We start from the raw sequence: 21229 nt of genomic DNA, 5'->3' as shown, positions 1-21229 counted from the left end.
ACAATTACAATAAGAATCATCCATATGTTTACATTTTAAAATGTTATGTTATCAATAGTATATAGAAATCCTATACAAATTGTGAGACAAGCAGCCTGTGCCATCACTGATTTGTTTGAAATAGCATCTAATGACAAAGTATAATTCCCTCAATCTCCCTGTTTAGTCGATGTCAACAAAAGCCAGCTTCTACCGCTGACAACTCGGTAAACCTCAAGGTAAAAAGGTTAACATAAAATCCTTTCCATAGAGGCAGGTTCAAAAAGGATAAGTCTTGTATCCACTGTATCAAACTATCATGGTAGTATTTGTGCTTGGTGCTCAGCAAACGGCCTGTTCATGTCAGAACTATTGTATTATAAACAGGATTTTGGTGAAAGTGTTGTGAAGTCAGTTTATTATTCTCTTTGTCAAAAGTGGTCAAGGACAGTCTGTATCTACTGTTAATGCTATATAGCATGGCCACAAAACACTCCTAGTTTGAGGGGTTTTATTTGATCTTATTACTATGCTTTGGTGCTGTCTGGCATCATTTTTGTACGAAAGAGGTCCCTCTGTCAGTTTGAGTTATGCTTTGCCTTTGGAGCCAGGAGGCACTGGCTTACCAAAAGTATAATGCATCCTCTCATTCAGGGGACTTTGTCTGGAGCGAGGGGCCGGGGAGCCACCATGTATTTGCCCTGGAGTGTACAGAGTCAGACAGAGTCAGACAGAGTCAAACAGAGAGACAGAGTCAGACAGAGTCAGGAGGAATCCTTCCCTTCTGTCAATCCTTCCCTTCTCTTCATGTTTAGCATCCGGATATTTATTGACACATTTAATCATACATTTATATCCTGATTTATTTCTCGATTTTTAAATGGGGAACAGATCACTGATTGTATTCTATTGCCATTGGGATTGGCGTTACAGAGTGAGAACCTTGTGTGCCAATAACCATTACCATGTCTGACAGTGATTTGAAGTAATAGCCCATTTTTCAGTTGTTTATTGTCCAACAATGACATACCAAGGGATTAAGGCTTAGATTAGATTTAGAAGACATTTAGAAACTCTTCATCCATTACATGGCTTTGCAAAGTGATGCCGCTCCTGTGCATTGTGCAAGCATTTATTCCAGTACTGCTCAGTCAGTGATTTGGACGATGTTATCAAATTTTTTCTTTGACTCGGTGTGTGATATTGGTGATATTTAGGTTCCAGGTAGAAGTATTTTGGTTCCAGGTAGAACCCTTTTGGGTTCCAGGTAGAACCCTCTTTGGAAAAGGTTCTACATGGAACCCAAAAGGGTTCTACCTGAAACCAAAAAGGGATCTCCTATGGGGACAGCTGAAGAACCCATTGGAACCCCTTTTCTAGTGTATACAGTATAGAGAATAGTGTGTCATTTGGGAAGCAATTACAGGAGCAATCTAATCTAATACTATCTAATATTTCCATGAAGTCATTCCTCACCAGAACACCAGTAATGTGTGCTATCTGTAACTTTGCAATTCACTATGGAAATAACTGACAAGAGGCTAGGGTCATCAGCAGTTCTCCTCTCCTCTGCTGAAGAGGCACTATCCTCTACTGGATAATCATCTATCTGGGTTTAAGCTTCTTGTTAACAGGCTTATAGGACAGTGTTGTGACCTAAGCAGTGCATTAAAAGTGCCAGATCTCTACTTCCTTTCAGTGCAACTTAAGATTCACCAACAGATCCTCTCTGATCTGCGTATTTATGTTTTAGGCTACAATTTTAAAAACAAGTATATGTGTTAACCAATAATCATCAAGACATTCATATGTTATACCTAATTTACATGTTTCAACTTATGTTGCATTAATATGATAAGGTCCCTGTTGTATCTAGATGTAATTAAAATCCTGGATCACAAAGGAGCATTATAAAGTTGCCCCAAGACACTGGCCTAAGGTCAGCTCTGAGTCTCACAATGAAGTTAAGCAAAAAATATCATGCAGTTGATACTTTACTTTCTCCCAAGATGAATGCCCTGTCATTCATGCACTGTTCTCCCCAGCTCACCTCTCTGTCCTCTGACTGAGTGACCCTGCAGTGTGTCACAGCCTCCGGCTCATTGTTGTCCTTAAATAGACAGGCTGAGCTGAGCAGGGCTGAGTGTTTGTCATCAGTGATGCATGTCACTGAGTCCTGCTTTCATCCTGAGTGAGCGGAGGTGATTAGATGGCATGGCAGCAGCCTCTGAGGATGGTCCAGCTGCAGCAGTAGATATGACTCGTATTTATAATTTCCAATTATGCTGCAGAAAGAAATGTTGTTTATATGTTAAAGTATGGAAAGAGAGAACTCCTGACGAGGAATTAGAAATGAAATGATGTTTCATCACCTCATACCCCATACACACTTGATGCTTCAACCCGTACCTTAATGGTATTCATCACAGTGTGAGTATAATTTTATATTGGAGAGCCACAGACACCTCCCCAGCAGATTGGAGTGGGGGAATGGAGCCTGTGATGGAATATATTTTCCAGTAATGATATGTAGATGAGGAATCATCAACCAAACATTTTCAGTAACTGATGAGAATCTATTCAGTTCCAGCTCTTAGGAATCTGAATCTCTGTAATGTATTCAACGCCTCATCTGACAATCTGCATTTGAGCTGCAAGATAATTGCACTTTGTGAAGAGCTAGAGATTTCATATGGTGGTCAAAAACTCCAGCAATTTCATTCCTGTGATTATTTAAAGACTTTAATTTCATGATTCCCTACAAAGCGCTGACATTAGTTGTCCTCGCCCTCCTAAATGAGGGGTCAGATCCATGTGAAAATATTTAATTTGCGTTAGGAAACTGGCATATTTCCTGACTTATAGACAGATCTACTGTACTGTATGTTGACTGTAAAGTATTTTTGCTAAATGGTGCTGTTTGTGCACTTCTTTTGATACAGTACTTTCTTCTTTCAGTCCTTTGCATGTGTGACCATGCAAGCTTGGATTGTTATGATGATTCATTGGGTCTCGAGATACAGTATCACAATGACAATGACAATTTACAAATACAAGTAACCCCTCTAAATCCTGATGACCCATTAGCTTGTCCTTTTTCCATCATGAGCAGCAAATCAAAGCTTTATGCATTATCCTTAATGGGTTATGCATTTCCCTTGTTGCCAATGTTTTATGGATCGCCCACATTTTAGCTTTTAAAACCAACTACTGGTAGTTATTTTCCTCTATTTGAACAACAGATCACTCAACCACATCCAAGATATCAATATTTATCACATCTCAGCATCACTTTTGACACGCATAACTCCACTCTCCCTTTAAATCATTCACAGAATGGAGGTGTCTTTCAGTTTGAAAATCTATCTCATCAGCCCAAATCAGACATTTTTTGAAGGTTGTCACATAATTTATCACTGTTATGACGCTATAATGTATCCTGTTGTGGGCGCTTCTATAAAAATGGATTCTGAGGTGAGCGACTGAGCATCGAGATGGATATGCACTTGGACATAGTGCACCCAGATTGATGTTTGATGGTAGCCAGCCTTTCTTGTCCCCATATCCGCACAGAAACAAATCTGTCCATCTCAGGGTGTTGGAACAGTACATCATTATGCGTCCCAAATGACAACCTATTTCCTATAAAGTTCACTACTTTCGACAAGGGCCCATAACACTCTGGTCAAAAGTAGTGCACTATAGGGATAGTGTACCATTTGGCACACACCCTTCATCTCCCCATAGTGTGCTGCTAACCTCTTCATACTGGAAATAGTGCCTGTGTGTTTGCAGTGGAACAACCAGATGTTTCCCTGTAATTAATTCATTGTGGGATAATGAAGGTGTTTTGCTAATCTGCAGTTTGAAGAATGAAACTAGAGGAAGTAGAGGATAATGTGTTGAGGATGTATCAGTGATACAACATGAATCATCACAACAGCATAGTACCAAAGACATCTCTAGAGAGGCTTCTGGTTAGGCTAAGAAGCTTGAAGCTCTTTTAGCTGACTTTGCCATAGTGAATAAGCAGTAGCAAAGTAACCTAAAAAGTGTCTTACTGCCGATAAATTACCGGTCAATCTAACAAGTCTGTCGTCAGTGTCCTGGAAAAACCTTCTATCCTTGATTTCTTTCACCCCAGATGTATTGTGATTAATAGTCGCATAACTCGCATAGCAATATGTTAGGCCTGTTGTGTGCCTTGACTAAACCAGTGAATGTTTAAGCTCATTACATACAGGTCCAACCCAATGACCTACGGAGTCTGGCCAACATTACAGTACAGTAACATGATGTGGCTTAGAGGCACACTGACATTCAGAGGACTGGCAGAATACTATGATAGCTGGAGCATTTGCCATTGCCATTTGCCTCAATAGTTTTCCTCGCCTGTGTCACAATTGTCTCTCATTGTCGTAGAAAATGACTAGGCCTACTCATGGGTTTTAGTGAATGCAATCATTCTATGTTAGATTGTGCCTAGAATGTGAATTATATTAAATGGCTTGAGCTTTGTCTAATTAAATATTTCAAGTCACTTTATACACTTAACAATATCTTCTTTACCGATCCAGAGTGGTTTGTAATAAAACACAGTTGAATGTAATATTTAAATGACAATATCTACGAAGCTAACGTATGGAATTGTTTAATATGGTCATAAGATGGACCATTTAGCAATTTGATTTAAACTTTTAGGACCCCTGTCGATATCCCCCTCAAAATATTATTTAATGAAACATTGAGTTTGGCCTGCTATTAGCCCATAGAAATGCATTGAATAAAGCGTTCATTCATGGCAAAAAATATAGTCCAAAAATAAATCAAAAGGGTTATGGTTTGAGGTGTTTGAAATGCTTCTGAGGGATATTGGAAAGCATCAGGAACCAAAATAAAATATAAATAAGAGGTACATGTGTAATCCTAGTCCCAAAAATACCTTTTTACATCACAGTCACGGGAGACATTCTCACGAGTCACGTGAAGCTTGTGGGCGTTGTAGAGCGAAACGAAGAACACGTTCGTGTTTGTGAGAGTCACATCTTTCCATAGTGGGGTCATATTAGTCCAAACTGTTTGGACTCTACAGACGTTTTCATGAGAAGACCGATTTTCAGAATGTCTCATGGTCTGACAAACACCACTGTAGCTCTGCCATCTTCCACCGTAGATGCAGAAGGCCGATATCGACGTGGTGGATTGAGACGCAGCCCTTGCAAAAACCCAGATGTCTCTAGCTTAAACACACAGATTTTGATGGCTCTTTTTTTTATTATACTAATTGGATTTCCCAACGGGTACGTGCATTGAATCTAGGGGGTCAAGAAAGTATACATCAGGCCTCCCAAGTGGTGCCGTGGTCTAAGGCACTGCATCGCAGTGCTAGCTGTGCCACTAGAGATTCTGGGTTCGAGTCCAGGCTTTGTCGCAGCCGAACGTGACCGGGAGACCCATGGGGCGGTGCACAATTGGCCCAGCATCATCTGAGTTAGGGGAGGGTTTGGCCTGCAGGGATATCCTTGACACATCGCACACTAGCGACTCCTGTAGTGGGCCAGGCACAGTGCACGCTGACACTGTCGCCAGGTGTACGGTGTTTCCTCCAACACGTTGGTGCGGCTGGCTTCCAGGTTAAGTGGGCATTGTGTTAAGAAGCAGCGCGGCTTCGTTGGGTTGTGTTTCAGAGGACACACGGCTCTCGACCTTCGCCTCTCCTGAGTCCGTACGGGAGTTGCAACGATGAGACTAGACTGTAACTACCAATTGGAAACCACGAAATTGGGGAGAAAAAGGGGTAAAAATCTTTGTGGTGGAGTTGTTGGTTTTCATCAAAAGCTTAACAACAAAAATGAAAGCTTTCTTTTCCCCTCCTATTTTCATTATTAAGTTGTAGCATTGTAAGGATTTCTTGCTTTGCTCCAAGCAACAGAATATTCAGCCTCCATAAAAAGAACATAAGAAACATGAAAAGATGAATCAGCAGCAGACTGAGAAATGGTAGCTACAACAAATTATCCTCTGAGGTATTACCAAAGCACAACTTTATCGGCAGCAGCACAACAAAGGCAGCTCCAAAACCACATAAACTGTCCACTCACCACTTCTATAAATCCCTGAGCTGGTTCTGTTTGCTGTTGCTGCTCAATAAAGTGTCAAAACAATACAGGGTCAAACCAGTCCTCTGAACCGCACTCACACGATGAGTCACATTGCTTGAGGCGTAGAGTAGCATTGGGTCCCTGGGCCACTACCTAGGCTTTAGCTTAGTGGGCTAATGTGTTCTTCTGACGTGTAAGAGACCCGGGTTTAAACCTTGTCAGTCGCACAAGGCCTATTTTAAAATACCTCTCCTCCACTCTGTCAGCTGTAGACAGCAGACATCAGCAGTAGCAGACAGACTTCTGTGAGTGCATCCGCTTCTCCTGTAATGGAATTTGCTTCATCCAGCCAGAAGAAGCGGGGAGTGCGGGGAGCAAAATAACCAGGACCGCGGAAAACAAAACTGCAGGGATGCTAGGCTGTTTCCGAGTCTCACGCAGAGAGAGTGGCACTCCAGATTTCACTTTCAGTTGCTTCTTAGATTGCCTCAATGTCATGAGAGCGGGCAATTGGGATTCAGACTGGGTCCATAATGCTAGTGAGCCCCACCCGGGGTGTCAGATGACACCACTGCATTGCCCCTGATGGGATCCCTCTCGTGGGAGGTGACAGTTTGCAACTGCCAACTGTTCAGCTCCAATGGCAAATCTCCCAGAACCTCCCCAAAAAACATTTCTTGCAATGGCTTGTTGGGGAATGTGTGACCCTAGATCTTCATTAGAATGCGCTGTTTACTTGCTGTTTCTGTCCATCTGTTGAGAAGAGGCAACATGGTTTTCCTGTGGAGACCACTCTAGAAGTCTGACAGGAATATCAAATTAAGCCCCTACAATGTCACTGTGCAGCAGAGTTTAAAATATCCAGTCCAGAAAAGCTATGAGACATCATACCTAGACAACGTGCAGCACAGGCTAAAATATCCAGATGGGAGAAAAAGCAATAAGACTCACTCCATACTTAAACAGACAAGGGGGGCCGAGTTAGGGAAACCCTGACCTAGTGAACGGCTATCGAAATGTAGTGGAAAGGCTCTATTTGTTTGTTGATAGATTTTGTATTATTTACCCAGTTGACCCCTTCCTCTGCAGGGAATTATAGCAGTCTAGAGAACCACTTTAGTGGCCAGTAGTATCCCTGTCAGTTCCAGTTCAAATCAAATCAAATTTGAATCGTCACATGCGCCTTATACAACAGGTGTAGACTACAGTAAAAGGCTTACTTACAAGCCCATTTCCAACAATGCAGAGTTAAAAAGTAAGACAGATGTATGCTAAATTTAAAAGGAATTAGTAACACAATAAAAACAATAACGAGGCTATATACAATGAGTACCAGTATCAAGTCAATGTACTGTAGCTCCATTCAGTTCATTTTTTATCCTGAAAATCTCCCCAGTCCTTAATGATTACAAGCATACCCATGGCATGATGTAGCCACCACTATTCTTGAAAACATGAAGAGTTGTACTTAGTAATGTGTTGTATTGGATTTGCCCCAAAACATACACTATATATACAAAATTATGTGGACAGCCATTTAAATTAGTGGATTTGGCTATTTCAGCCACACCCTTTGCTGACAGATGTATAAAATCGAGCACACAGCCATGCAATCGAGATAGACAAACATTGGCAGTAGAATGTCCTTACTGAGCTCAGTGACTTTCAAAATGGCACCGTAGTAGGACGTCACCAAATTTCTGCCCTGCTAGAGCTTCCCCGTTCAACTGTAAGTGCTGTTATTGTGATGAATTGGAACGCCGACTGCGAGCCAGGCCTAATCGCCCAACATCAGTGGCCAAACTCACTAATGCTCTTGTGGCTGAGTGGAGCAAGTCCCCACAGCAATGTTCCAACATCTAGTGAAAAGCCTTCCCAGAAGAGTGGAGGTGTGTTTTAGCAGCAAAGGTGGGAGAAACTCCTTATTAATGCCCATTATTTTGGAATGAGATGTTCGATGAGCAGGTGTCCTCATACTTTTGATCATGTAGTTTAACACTTTGTATTCAGGACAAAAAGTTATCAGGGAGGTTTTCCAGTGCCACATTTCTTGCAGTATTACTTTTGTGTCTTGTTGCAAACAGGATGCATGTTTTGGAATATTGTTATTATGTACAGGCTTCATTCTTCATTCTTTTCACTCTGTCAGTTAGGTTAGTATTGTGGAGTAACTACAATGTTGTTGATCCATCCTCAGTTTTCTCCTATCACAGCCATTAACTATTTTAAAGTCACCATTGGCCTCAAGGTGAAATCCCCGAGCGGTTTCCGTCCACTCCAGCAACTGAGTTAGGAAGGACGCATGTATCTCTATAGGGACTGGATGTAATGATACAACATCCAAAGTGTAATTGATAACCATTCTCAAAGAGATATGCAATGTCTGCTTTTTTATTTTTACTAATAAATGCCCTTCTTTGAGAGGCACTGGAAAACCTCCCTTGTCTTTGTGGTTGAATCTGTGTTTGAAATTCACTGCTCGACTGAGGGACCTTATAGATAATTGTATGTGTGGGGTACAGAGATTATGTAGTCAATCAAAAATCATGTTAAACACTATTATTGCACACAGAGTGAGTCCATGCAACTTATTATGTGAGTTGGTAAGACAATGTTAAATCCTGAACTTATTTAGGCTCGCTGTCATGCCCTGTGATTTGGGTGGGCATTCTATGTTTTCTATTTCTTTGTTTTTGGCCGCCTGTGGTTCCCCATCAGAGGCAGCTGTCTATCGTTGTCTCTGATTGGGAATCATACTTAGGAGCCTTTTTCCCACCTAATGTTGTGGGTAATTATTCATTTTCTGTGTGTGTGTCTGTGTGTGTGTGTGTGTGTGTGTGTGTGTATGTATGTGTGTGTGTGTGTGTGTGTGTGTGTGTGTGTGTGTGTGTGTGTGTGTGTGTGTGTGTGTGTGTGTGTGTGTGTGTGTGTGTGTGTGTGTGTGTGTGTGTGTGTGTGTGTGTGCGTGCGCCACGGTTGCGTCACGGTCGGTTTCTGTTTACCTTTGTGAAGGTTTCACTTTATTAAAAGATGTGGAATTACATGCACGTTGCGCCTTGGCTCATTTATGACAGGGAGTTTGAAGACCGTGAATGTGACACTCGCCATAAAAAAATAGTTAAATACATATTGATTCAAGGTTTTCAGCTTTTCATTTTTAATTCATTTGTAAACATTTTGGAAAATATCATTCCTCTGACATTATGAGTTATTTTGTGTAGCCCAGTGACAAAAAACATAAATGTAATCACTTTTAAATTCAGGCTGTAGCACAACAAAAGGTGGGAAAAGTCAAGGGGTGTGAATACTTTCTAGTCACTGTATAATAAACAGAGTAGCGGCGTCAATATGCATGTGTATGTTTTTGTGTGTGAGTGAGTGTATGTAGTATGTGTGTGTGTATGTTGGAGTGGCAGTGTAGTATGAGTGTGTGGGTAGAGTCTAGTGTGAGTCAGTGCAAAACAATTAAGATCAATAAATAATTACAGGGGTAAATGTAAATTGTCTGGTTAGCCATTTGATTAACTGTTCAGTAGTCTTATGGCTTCTGGGTCGAAGCTGTTCAGGTGCCATTTTGTCCCAGACCTGGTACTCCGGTACCGCTTGGGTGGCTGGAGTCGTTGAACATTTTTAGGGCCTTCCTCTGACACCACCTGGTATAAAGGTCCTCAATGGCGGGGAGTTCGCAGCCAGTGATGTACTGGGCTGTACACACTACTCTCTGTAGAGTCTTGCAGTCAGATGCTGAGCAGTTTCCATACAAAGCGGTGACTCAGCCAGTCAAGATGTTCTCAATGGTACAGCTGCAGAACTTTTTGAGGATCTGAGGGCCCATGCCAAATCTTTTCAGCCTCCTAAGAGAGAAGAGGCGTTGCCATGACTTCTTCATGACTGTGTTTGTGTGTATGGACCATGATAGGTCCTTAGTGATGTGGACACAGAGGAACTTGAAGTTCTCGACCCGCTCCACTACAGCCCCGTAGATGTGAATGGGGGCGTGTTCAACCTTGCGTTTCCTGTAGTCCACGATCAGCTCCTTTGTCTTGCCCACGTTGAGGGAGGGGTTTTTGTCCTGGCACCACACTGCCAGGTCTTTGACCTCCTCCCAATAGACTGTCTCATCATCATCGGTGATCAGGCCTACTGCCGTCGTGTCGTCCACAAACTTAATGATGGTGTTGGAGCCGTGCATAGCCATGTAGTTGTGGGTGAACAGGGAGTAGAGGAGGGGACTGAACACGCACTCCTGAGGGACCCCCGTGTTTGCGGACGTGTTGTTGCCTACCCTCACCACCTGGGGACGACCCGTCAGGAACTCCAGAATCCAGTTGCAGAGGGAGGTATTTAGCTTAGTGATGAGCTTGGAGGGCACTATGGTGTTGACGCTGAGCTCTAATCAATGAACAGCATTCTCATGTAGGTGTTTCTTTTGTCCAGTTGGTAAAGGGCAGTGTGGAGTGCAATAGAGATGCATCATATGTGGATCTGTTGGGGCGGTATGCAAATTGGAGTTTCTGGGAGGGTGGTTTTGATGTGAGCCTTTCAAAGCATTTATGACTATACAGATGTGAGTCATTTACACAGGTTAACATGCCATTCTTTGGCACAGGGACTACCGGGGTTTCCTTGAAACATGTAGGTACTACAGACTGGGTCAGAGAGAGGTTGAAAAGGTCAGTGAAGACACGCGCCAGCTGGTCAGTGCATGCTCTGAGTACGCATCCTGGTAATCTGTCTGAATGATAACCTGTTTAAAGGTCTTACAGTGATCACACAGTGCATTCGGAATGTATTCAGACCCCTTCACTTTTTCCACATTTTGTTACGTTACAGCCTTTTCCTAACATGGATACAATAAAAAAAAATCCTCATCAATCTACACACAATACCCCACAATGACACAGTAAAAATAGATTTACATAACTATTCAGACCCTTTGCTTTGAGACTCGAAATTGTGCTCAGGTTCATCCTCTTTCCATTGATCATCCTTGAGATGTTTCTACAACTTGATTGGAGTCCAAGAATGTGGTAAGTTAAATTGATTGGACATGATTTGGAAAGGAACACACCTATCGATATAAGGTCCCACAGTTGACAGTGCATGTCAGAGCAAAAACCAAGCCATGAGGTCAAAGGAATTACCCGTAGAGCTCTGAGACAGGATTGTGTCGAGGCACAGATCTGGGAAAGATTTCTGCAGCATTGAAGATCCCCACGAACACAGTGGTCTCCGTCATTCTTGAATGGTAGAAGTTTAGAACCACCAAGACTCTTCCTAGAGCTGGTCGTCCTGTCTATGTTCTTTTTTCTATGTTGTGGTTTTGTGTTTGGCCTGGTATGGTATGGTTCTCAATCAGAGGCAGGTGTCGTTTGTTGTCTCTGATTGAGAATCATACTTAGGTAGCCTTTTCCCACCGATGTTTTGTGGGTGATTAGTTTCTGTTCTGTATTTTTCTTCACCGTACAGGACTGTTCGTTTGTTGTTTTGTTGTTTTTCCAATGTTCAGTTGTTTCATTAAAGAATATGAACACTTACCACGCTGTGCATTGGTCCTCACCTTCTTCCATTGCCAACGGCCGTTGCACGTCAGGCCAAACTGAGCAATTGGGGGAGAAGAGCTTTGGTCAGGGAGGTGACCATGAACCCGATGGTCACTCTGACAGAGCTCCATAATTCCTCTGTGGAGATGGGAGAAACTTCCAGAAGGACAACCATCTCTGCAAAACTCCACCAATGAGGCCTTTATGGAAGAATGGCCAGACGGAAGCACCTCCTCAGTAAAAGGCAAATGACAGCCCGCTTGGAATTTGCCAAAAGGCACCTAAAGGTAGGGCTGTTGCGGTGACCATATTACTGCCACACAGGTGGTCACAAGTCATGATGGCAGTCTAATTCCACATGACCGTTTAGTCATTAGTAGCCTACCAAACTGGTACTCAGCACTCTATTGTCCCTCTATTCACTCTGACATCAATGCAAATGTAATCAAAAATCTAATCGAACACTTCATGAGAGCCCTTGAGCTCATTTTGGGAAACATTTCTACAGTTTATGCAATTGCGCGAGAAATGTGTGATGGCCTCTACTAAAAATAGGAGGCTCCCCTTAGCTTTCTCTAGGCTTACTATATTTATTTATAAATGTTCCTAATATTAAGCACATTGCTTATATTTACAACAGCCTACCTGGCTGGCATGTAAATGAACCACGTGAAATCTGTCCTCCATTCGCTATTTAAGTGCATAGATGACATGGATTTTTTCCCACTGCCCCTTTTTCGATACAGGTGCATGATAATGGTCCATTCTAAATCAAAACTAATTTCCCACATATATTATTTAGTATATGTAAAGACAGGATTAGATCAAGAATAGTCTGATGGGTGATAATATTAGCCTATCACTTGTGAATTATACAGTTGAAGTCGGAAGTTTACTTACACTTAGGTTAGAGTTATTAAAACTAGTTTTTCAACCACTCCACACATTTCTTGTTAAGAAGCTATAGTTTTGGCAAGTCGGTTAGGACATCTACTTTGTGCATGACACAAGTACATTTTCACAGACAATTTATTTAACTTATAATTCACTGTATCACAATTCCAGTGGGTCAGAAGTTTATATATACTATGTTGACTGTGCCTTTAAACAGCTTGGAAAATTTCAGAAAATGTTATGGCTTTAGAAGCTTCTGATAGGCTAATTGACACAATTTGAGTCAATTGGAGGTGTACCTGTGGATGTATTTCAAGGCCTACCACCAAATTCAGTGCCTCTTTGCTTGACATCATGGGAAAATCAAAAGAAATCAGCCAAGACCTCAGAAAAAAATTGTAGACCTCCACAAGTCTGGTTCATCCTTGGGAGCAATTTCCAAACGCCTGAAGGTACCACGTTCATCTGTGAAACCAATAGTACGCAAGTATAAACACCATGGGACCAGGCAGCCGTCATACCACTCAGAAAGGAGACGTGTTCCCTCTCCTAGAGATGAACGTACCTTGGTGCGAAAAGTGCAAATCAATCCCAGAACAACAGCAAAGGACCTTGTGAAGATGCTGGAGGAAACAGGTACAAAAGTATTTATATCCACAGTAAAACGAGTCCTATATCGACATAATCTGAAAGGCCGCTCAGCAAGGAAGAAGCCACTGCTCAAAAACCGCCATAAAAAAGCCAGACAACGGTTTGCAACATGGGGACAAAGATTTTTGGGAGAAATGTACCCTAGTCTGATGAAACAAAAATAGAACTGTTTGGCCATAATGACCATTGTTATGTTTGGAGGAGAAATGGGGAGGCTTGCAAGCTGAAGAACACCATCCCAACCGTCAAGCATGGGGGTGCTAGCATCATGTTGTGGGGGCGCTTTGCTGCAGGAGTGGTGCACTTCACAAAACAGATGGCATCATGAGGAAAGAAAATTATGTGGCTATATTGAAGCAACATCTCAAGACATCAGTTAAAGCTTGGTTGCAAATGGGTCTTCCAAAAAGACAATGATCCCAAGCATATTTCTAAAGTTGTGGCAAAATGGCTTAAGGACAACACAGTCAAGGTATTGGAGTGGCCATCACAAAGCCCTGACCTCAATCCTATAGAAAATTTGTGGGCAGACCTGAAACGGCGTGTGCGAGCAAGGAGGCCTACAAACCTGACTCAGTTACACCAGCTCTGTCAGGAGGAATGGGCCAAACTTCACCCAACTTATTGTGGAAGCTTGTGGAAAGCTACCCAAAACGTTTGACCCAAGTTAAACAATTTCAAGGCAATGCAACCAAGTACTAATTGAGTGTATGTAAACTTCTGACCCACTGGGAATGTGATGAAAGAAATAGAAGCTGAAATATATCATTCTCTCTACTTTTATTCTGACATTTCACATTCTTAAAATAAAGTTGTGATCCTAACTGACCTTATCACAGGGAATGTTTTACTATGATTAAATGTCAGGAATTGTGAAAAACTGAGTTTAAATGTATTTGGCTAAGGTGTATGTCAATTTACGACTTCAACTGTATATTATCACTTGTGACTGATGCTCAGCATAAAAAAACTGTGCAATTTTTTGCAACTTTGTCTAATCATAGTTGCACACCTCATGTAGCCTAGCTCTATGTTTTGATAAGATTTGTATTACAACTTAAGTTGCCAAATGACTTCTTAAAAATAAGCACATTAATCAGCTTTACAAGGGGTGTAGAGCCTAACTGGCATACATAAGCATCGCATGAGTTTCAAGTTTGGGGAAGATCATTTTCACATATAAAATGCACTTTTATAATAAAAGCATTGCATGCATAATTGCATTTGCCGTCAATTTTGATAATGGTGTTTTCTGCTAATGGACGTTCGCACTTATCGCCTACTACCATGTGTGCATTGCTGCACTTATAATGTGAAGAAATAGCCTAATAGTTAATCAACATTTTGAGCTAAACGTTCTGATCTGTTGCGTCAGCCACATTATGTAAAAAATGTTTTGCTGATGCTAGTGGTTGTATTAATCTGGGATCTATTCATGGGGGATTGACATAGGCTAGTGCTTTTGCTGTACGTTAGGCCTTCTCATCTTGTTGGCTGACAAAAAGTAAATGTGGACAGTTCTTCCAACATCTTCAATATGCACCTCGGAATTGGATAAGGACCCGCGCAGTTGCGTCCCCGATGTGTCTGTCTTCACTTGTAGCCTGTGAGAAAGACCTGATCATGTGATGGAGAGCCATGTGAGTGAGAGCTGATTCGGGGTGCTCAGCACTCAGGGAGAGTGGCCGCAAAAAGCATGGATTTTTTTAGGGTGCATTACGGCCACACAAAGGGTATGTCACCGTGAAATTCTAGGAGTTATCAAGTGCTTGTCAAATTGGGAATGAGTTACTGATGTAGTGTGTACAGCCTGCGCAAAAAACTAAGCAGATTTCATGCCTTTCAACCAACTTTTTTCAAATCTTCATGATTCGCATCATGCAGCCTTACAATGTATTAAAAATCAAAACATGTAGCCCAATGTTTGTAGAACAATTAAAGTTACATGAATAACTCTAAATTAAGCACCTATTTCTTTGTTAAACGCTCAACACAGAATAGCCGTATGTGTGCACCCCCTCAAATCGTTTGGAGAAAATGTCCTTTCTATTTGATTCAGCTTTGTTCAATTGTATTCTTCTTCTTGGTTGGCTAAATGAACTAGTGTAGTCCACAGCCATTTGGCATAGCCAGATCAGGCTTTTAGGCTATGTGTGGAAGCCAGGAGATGCTAAATGTGTTGATGTTAATTAACTTTTAATTACTGAGAGACCGACAGTTATTTGCTTGACAATCACCAGCTGACACAATTTTGTGACCGCCACAGCCCTACCAAAAGGACTCTCAGACCACGAGAAACAAGATTCTCTAGTCTGATGAAACCAAGATTGAACTCTTTAGCCTGAATGCCAAGTGTCAAGTTTGGAGGAAACCTGGAACCATTCCTATGGTGAAGCATGGTCATGGCAGCATCATGTTGTGGAGATGTTTTTCGGCGGCAGGGACTGGGAGACTGCTCAGGATCGACACAAAGATGAACGGAGCAAAGTACAGAGAGATCCTTGATGAAAACCTGCACTCAGGACCTCAGATTGGGGCGAATGTTCACCTTTCAACAGGACAACAACCCTAAGCACACAGCCAAGACAACACAGGAGTGGCTTTGGGACAAGTCTCAATGTCCTTGATTGGCCCCCCACATACAGGTGTGCCAAGCTTGTAGTGTCATACTCAAGAAGACTCAGAGCTGTAATTGCTGCCAAAGGTGCTTCAACACAGTACAGAGGAAAGTGTCTGAATACTTATGTAAATTTGATATACCCATTTTTTATTCAAAATAAATGTGCAAAAATGTCTAAAAAACAGATTTTCTCTGTCATTACAGGGTTTTGTGTGTTGATTGATGAGGGAAACAACTATTTAATCAATTTTAGAATAATGCTGTAACATAACAAAATGTTGAAAAAGTCAAGGGGTCTGAATACTTTTCGAATGCACTGTTGTAATGTGTACGCTGGGAGTCGGGAAGCAAGTACAGGGAGTGCAAATTTTATAATAAATAGAACATAGTACAAAAATAGAAACACACGAAAAGCTTACAGACATGAAACAATAACAGAGTCAATAACTCCTGGGAAAGAACCAAAGGGAGTGACAGATATAGCGGATGTAATCAGGAAGGTCATGGAGTCCAGGTGAGTGTCATGAGGTGCAGGTGCGCGTAACGATGGTGGAAAATGTACGTAATGATGTGACAACTGGTGACATCGCGTTCCAGAGAGGGGAGCAGGAGTAAAAGTGACAATACCCCCTCCCTGAAGCGCGGCTCGAGCCGCCAGATGACGCCGACCAGAGGGATGGTCTCGAGGACCAGGAGTGGGCCAGTCGCTTTTGCTAAGGCGCGGGAATGTGTAGAGACAGCTGAGGTGCGGGAGCCTGACGAAGCGGCTGAGGCATCCCCGGTTGCTTCGGCAGCGGCACTTGGACCCGACAAGTACTGGTTACAACTGTACAGTCGTCCAGAACAGCTGGTGCTCTTATGCATGGTTCAGTGTTTCTTGCCTCAAAACGAGCATTGAAGGCATTTAGCTTGTCCGGTAGGCTCGTGTTACTGGGCAGCTCTTTGCTTTCCCTTTGTAATCCGTGATAGTTTGTAAGCCCTGCCACTTCCGACAAGCTGGTAGTATTCGATCTTAGTCCTTTATTGATGGTTCGTCGGAGGGTGTAACAGGATTTCTTATAAGTGTTCGGATTAGTGTCCTGCTCCTTGAAAGCAGCAGCTCTAACCTTTAGCTCAGTGCGGATGTTGCCTGTAATCCATGGCTTCTGGTTGGTCACTGTGGGGACAACGTTGTTGATGCACTTATTAATGAAGCCAGTGACTGATGTGGTAAACTCCTCAATGCCTTCGGATGAATCCCGGAACGTATTCCAGTCTGTGCTAGCATAACAGTAGTTTAGCATCCACTTCATCGGACCACTTCCATATTTAGCGTGGCACTGGTGCACTGTTTGAGGATAGAGTTATGGTCCGATTTTTGTAGGCCGGGGGTGTCACGATTGTCTAATTAGTTGACGGACCAAGGCCCAGCGTACGTAGAGTTCCACATATTTATTAAATTAAACTCACAAAAACAATAAAGAGCAACAAAACATGACGTTCTGTAGAGCTCACAGGCATCAACACAAAAACAAGATCCCACAAAAACCAGTGGGGAAATGGCTGCCTAAATATGATCCCCAATCAGAGATAAACAGCTGCCTCTGATTGGGAACCATACCAGGCCAACATAGAAATAAATTCACTAGATCACCCACCCTAGTCACACCCCGACCTAACCAAAATAGAGAATAAAATGGCCCTCTATGGTCAGGGCGTGACAGGGGGAGAGCTTTGTATGCATCTCTGTGTGTTGAGCAAAGGTGATCTAGAGTTTTTTTCCCTCTTGTTGCACAGGTGACATGCTGGTAGAAATTAGGTAAAATGGATTTCAATTTGCCTGCACTAAAATCACTGGCAGCTAGTTCTAATTGTAATTAGGTTAACCGAAAGATTATCTTCTGTTCTTCTCCAAATAAGGAGAATTCCAACAGTGGTTTTAGACCTGATATCCTGTAAAATGAACAATACCATGGCAATGTACACATCTGTAATTTAATACTTGTGCCATACAAATGTTAATCGAAACATTATACTGTATGTATCTCAGTCTTGCAATACCACTGCTTCTTCTCTGTTCCTTGCTCTGCTCTGTCATCTTGAGAAATCCATGTCCAGGTTGGTATTTGCAGCACCTCCGTAGACAGACAGAGTAATGATGTCCTACAGAAGAGCCTTGCCGAATCTAAGGGCTGTCACCCTCTATGATCCTCACAGCCCATGAATGTCAATCAGCTGTCCCTCTGCATGGCCTCTTCTCTCACCTATCATTGTCTCTCTCTCTCTCTCTCTCTCTGTCTCTGTCTCCCTGTGTGTGTGTGTGTGTGTGTGTGTGTGTGTGTGTGTGTGTGTGTGTGTGTGTGTGTGTGTGTGTGTGTGTGTGTGTGTGTGTGTGTGTGTGTGTGTGTGTGTGTGTGTGTGTGTGTGTGTGTGTGCGTTTGTGTGTTTGCGCGTGTGTGTACATTCATGTCTGCATGCGTGTGTGCCTGCATGTGCCTTTGTGTGTGTGTGTGTTCTGCAGGTCTGGCTAAGCCCATGGGGCTGGTGGAGGGGCCTGGAGGTCTAGGCCAGGGAGGAGCAGCTGCTACTCTGGGGGACGACAGCCATGTTGACGGGGAGGGGAAGTACGAGGACTATGGCTACAATGCCCAGCTCAGTGACCGCATCTCCCTGGACCGCAGCATCCCCGACTACAGACCCAAAAAGTAGGATTCATTTTATTAATTAATTGATGTATTATTTATTTATTTGTGCTAAGAAAAAATATTACTGTTGCTATGTATCTCTCTAACTAAGGTGCGTGAATAGAGGAGAAAACTGAGTGTATTTATTATTTATTATTTCAGAGAAGTACAAGTGAAACAGACAACAGAGTTTCAATAAAGTAAATAGTGCAGGTTAGGTTTGTCTCCCTAGCTAGGCCACTGCAGGCTGCATCAGCATCCAGGGCAGCTCAAAGCACAAACAGGACCGGCGGCATACAAAGGAAATTGCATAAAACACGAGTAAGCCTTACATGAAATACATTGTGCCAGACAGCAAGAGATGATGTTGATAGTGGGGCGGCAGGCTAGTTCATAATGCAGTAAAAGAAAGAAGTCCAGCAGTATTTCTTATAAGAGAGACCGTGGATACCCCATTGGGAATATTAATGGTCTTTTTCAAATTAATTTCATATTTAGAATGTAGGACTACATCTCCGATACAATGACTGGGAGCACATAATAAGGCCTGCCACTGGCGTTTAGATCAGCCTGTGTCAAAGAACAAAAACAGACAGAGAGAGACTCAGGGAGGAAATCTAACAGCCAGAGTCTTCTTTGCACTTTGCCAGTGATAACAATTCATTGAAATCCACACCACTTTGTTCTACCCTATCCCTTTCTTTCATGCTGAAAAATCAACGAAAGGAGAGAGAGTAAAAAGAAAAGTTACTCATTAATAATACCAGCTGAAAACTGCTTGGTGGAAAATAGGATTTTAGGAAATGGTTCTTTATGAAGAGGATAATGTCTACAGGAAGTCAGTGTTAGCGGTTTGATAATGTCTACAGGAAGTCAGTGTTAGTGGTTTGATATAAGGTCTACAAGAAGTCAGTGTTAGCGGTTTGATGTCTACAGAAATTCAGTGTTAGTGGTTTGGCTAAACCGGTTATCTCCATGTTGTTGTTTACTCTCTAGTGATAGATGCAGTCAGTCCTGTGTTTTGACACTCGGCTCTACGTTATGTATACCCTGTGGAAATAATGATACATGCAGGTCCATGCTGTGTGTCTGTGTGTGGGTGTGTGTGTGCGTGTGTGTGTGTGTGTGTGCGCGTGTGTGTGTGTGCGTGTGCATGTTTGTGTGTATCTGTCCTGGCATTAGAACTGAACGACCTGCCTCTATTTTAATTTAACACAATTGTTCACTCTTCCGTTAACAAACCTATGCTCAGAAAGGTAGCCCATATTGAGATGTAGACAGATCATTCCAGAATGTGAAACCCTCCCCAAAGCAAAGCAGTTCATAATAGCCATACTGTAGACACACTGTTAGATGAACATACAGTGAGCCTCATATGCATAAAGGAAATCAATATGTTTAGCTTAAAGTATTCTTGTCTTACGGTGCTGCATAACATTGGTACAAAAGCTGAAGAACATACGCACATCCAGGTACTTTCTGCCGAAGCTGGAGTTGTAGGAAAACTCATGGAAAACAGAAAGGAAAACATCGCACACTGCTGCTCATGCTCCCAGGTGATATTTATTTACAACGTTTCGACCCTTAGGTCTTCATCAGGCATCCATATCCCAGGTGGGAGTGGAAGGTCCTATACATAGGGTCATTACTCAATGACATCACTTCCTGAAACAGGGGGTTTAAAACATTATATTGGCCCTGCACCTTGAATGACCTTGTTGGGGTAGTTAATTAGACAAGTAGCAAGATGTCTACTGAGCGAAACAAGACAAGTACTTTAATTGTAATCAAAACCTGGGTTAGGGCTAATTTCATATTATGTGAGTTTATGGCATTGCAGATTGGATTGAATTGAGCTGTGCAGAAACAATGTAAGACACACCTTCAATACACTGACACCATTTCCACCCTATTGATCCAAGCCAAGCCCATCTGTACTGCATTGGCCTGCTTATGCATTCCCCTTGGTTTCTGAAATATTGCTAGAAAGAACAATGTGAAAAAATACCCCAGCCAACACAGTAGGATTGGGGTCGGTAGGATAGTGTGGAAAGACTAACATAAGACACCTCTGATCTAGTACCGTAATTGCACAGGAGTCATTGAGCAGAGAGGTGTTTGATGACCGCAGGGAGGCTGGGTGGGATGATTGAATGATCTCTACATCCTCACTCCTCATCCCCTCCGTCTCTGTATCCATTAGATGTGATCTAGATCTTCTCCTTTTGTAGGATTTTAAGACCTACCAGCCAATCTATTCATATTAATTACTACTAACAGCTCATGGTCAAATTAGGATTTATCAAGAGCGACCATTTCCAGGGACAAACTCTATTATCCCTATTCAGTGGTCTGAGCTTTATGATGGCAATCCTTCCAGCTGTGACATTTTCTAATGGTGATCCAGAGGAAGTTAACTAGAGGCTTTATTATCCCAACCAGGAGCTGCTGGGTGGCCTGTAGCACAATGCTTCAATAATAAGTCTTAAAGAAGGATGGTGAATAATATTTACATCATTTAGTAGACACTCTTATCCAGTGTGACAGTAGTGAGTGCATACATTTTCATTCATACTGGTCTCCTCGTGGGAATCAAACCCACATCCCTGGCGTTGCAAGTGCCATGCTCTACCAACTGAGTCACAGGGGACCACAATGTACTAGCTAGCACCTGAGCTTCACAGAGGGCAGAAAAGAATAGCGTCTGAATGAGAAGGAAAATTAAAAACATTTCTAGCCTATACCTCACAGTCAATATGAAAATGCAATTTCCTTGCT

At 42.3% G+C, this 21229-nt stretch overlaps 1 protein-coding gene across 2 annotated transcripts in view; it reads left to right on the top strand.

Moving 5' to 3' along the window:
• Positions 1-21229, top strand: part of LOC110536222 (polypeptide N-acetylgalactosaminyltransferase 9) — a 129909-nt gene that overhangs the window by 4351 nt on the left and 104329 nt on the right. For both annotated transcript variants that reach the window (XM_021621859.2, XM_021621858.2), the window contains one exon: positions 18289-18472. In XM_021621859.2, coding sequence (XP_021477534.1) covers positions 18303-18472 — 170 coding nt within the window. In that variant the 5' untranslated portion in view covers positions 18289-18302. The remainder of the gene's footprint in view (positions 1-18288; positions 18473-21229) is intronic.

Source organism: Oncorhynchus mykiss, chromosome 11 (genome assembly GCF_013265735.2).
Source record: "Oncorhynchus mykiss isolate Arlee chromosome 11, USDA_OmykA_1.1, whole genome shotgun sequence".
NCBI classification, from domain to species: domain Eukaryota; kingdom Metazoa; phylum Chordata; class Actinopteri; order Salmoniformes; family Salmonidae; genus Oncorhynchus; species Oncorhynchus mykiss.
This window is presented reverse-complemented; position numbering and strand designations above follow the sequence as displayed.